This window comes from Buceros rhinoceros, unplaced genomic scaffold, assembly GCF_000710305.1.
Source record: "Buceros rhinoceros silvestris isolate BGI_N320 unplaced genomic scaffold, ASM71030v1 scaffold26408, whole genome shotgun sequence".
NCBI classification, from domain to species: Eukaryota; Metazoa; Chordata; class Aves; order Bucerotiformes; family Bucerotidae; genus Buceros; species Buceros rhinoceros.
The window spans coordinates 7,561-9,146 of record NW_010428992.1 but is presented as its reverse complement, the minus strand read 5'-3'; the positions used below and the strand labels follow the sequence as shown (position 1 = coordinate 9,146).

The 1,586-nt window shown below is 56.8% G+C and overlaps 1 protein-coding gene across 1 annotated transcript in view; it reads left to right on the top strand.

The window, feature by feature from the left end:
* Positions 1-341: 341 nt before the first annotated feature.
* TAF12 (TAF12 RNA polymerase II, TATA box binding protein (TBP)-associated factor, 20kDa) overlaps positions 342-1,586 on the top strand; it is a 6,348-nt gene continuing 5,103 nt past the window's right edge. Inside the window, exon 1 of the mRNA XM_010142498.1 lies at positions 342-419. Coding sequence (XP_010140800.1) covers positions 351-419 — 69 coding nt within the window. The 5' untranslated portion in view covers positions 342-350. The remainder of the gene's footprint in view (positions 420-1,586) is intronic.

Genomic DNA, 1,586 nt, shown 5'->3' with positions numbered 1-1,586 from the left:
CAGAGGTCTGGGCTCACTGCACGTCGCTGCTGACAGCAGGTACCAAGATCCTCTGGTTTGGGACAAAAAAGCAGAATTTAGGCAAATTTCTACTCGCGATTCAGGATCCTGGAATGATGCTGCGAGGTCCCATCCTCTGCAGCAGCGTAGCCAGTGGCCGTATGGTACCTTCTGACAGATAAACCCTCATGCGCTGTGGTAAGGACCACATGAAGCTTTCCGGGATACCGCAATGGAATGGGTGATACGACCAATATCTGGTGTTCCTGTAGGAACAAGAGTTGTGAGGAAGAGGAGGAAGCCAGAGTAGGTTAACGCTGCCCGCTGACGTACTGGGAAGGCTCTGGAGAATGGCCTCGCCGTTCGCCGGCCCCACGGCGGTGGCTGATGTAATTAAAGATCTAGACACTCAGATAGCTGTAAGTAACCAGCCGGGGCTCGCCACGGGGCCGGCATGTGGGATGCGCCCCAGGAACCTGCTTCTCGCCTTGGGTTTCTGTTCGGGATCTTAACGGCACATGATGGGTGCAATAAGATCCGGAAATGAAGGAACAAAATGACTTTATGCTAATAAAGCACTTTCTGCCCTGCACGGTGGGCGATAACTCCTGCCCTGTGGGGGTGGGAAGTGAGGCATGGGATGAACAGCTTCAGCTAAAACCAGACTGGGAAGCCCCTGCTGATCTCGTGCTGAGCTCCTCCTCTTGAAATGCTGGCTGAGGGGGTTGATGGCGAGAGCACAACCATTTCCCATTGTTAATCCAGTTAAAACAGAGCCAGAAACGTGCTGTGGGTGCTGCAGAAGTGTGTCGTGGGTGTGACTCCTCCGGACGGCTCCGTGTTGGAGGGTGCAGCAGTGCATGAGCGTGCCGTGGAGTGAAGCACTAAAGAGCTGCTTCTGAGTGCTCCTGTGTGACCTCTGGTTTGTGTTTTGGTGTGAATTAACCCAAACTAACTCTGAGGAGGGGAAATGTCTGTGTGCAGCTCGGGTGGAGGATGCTCTGCTTGCGTAGAGCAGTAGGACAGAGCAAAGCTTCTTCAAGCCGGGGGGTTTAGAGCCTTCCAGCCACGAGACAGAGCCTGTCATCAGCCTGAGTGTCAGCCCCGTGCCCAGTGACTTGGGAACTTCAGGCTCTGAAGGGTGAACCTGGGAGATGTGTGACCAGTTAAGCCGCCGCAACCCACCTCCGGTTCACCACTACCAGCTCGGTAACTCTGACCTCACGGACTGTGGCTGTCAGGTGCCTGGTGTGGCGCGGGCAAACCGAGGGTGTGAGTGTGCGCATGTGTTTCTCTGCCATGTTCCCTCCGAGCCCCCGGACTTGTGCTCTCGGAGGTGAAAACGATCCCTGCGTGGTCAAGGGATCACTGTGGGCCGGGCTTGGGGAGGGGTGTTGCTGAAAGCACCCAGCGGCCGACACCCCAGGGAGCCCAAACCCTGTCGTCTCCTCAGCAGTGTGGAGAGGAAGACTGGGATGCTGCGGCGGGGGAGATCCCCGTCCTCTGGTTAAACCTTTGCGCAGTCTTTTCCCCAAGGCTGCCTGAGGCCCCAGCGCAGGGTGTTCCCAAATGCCCTGACCGGGGGG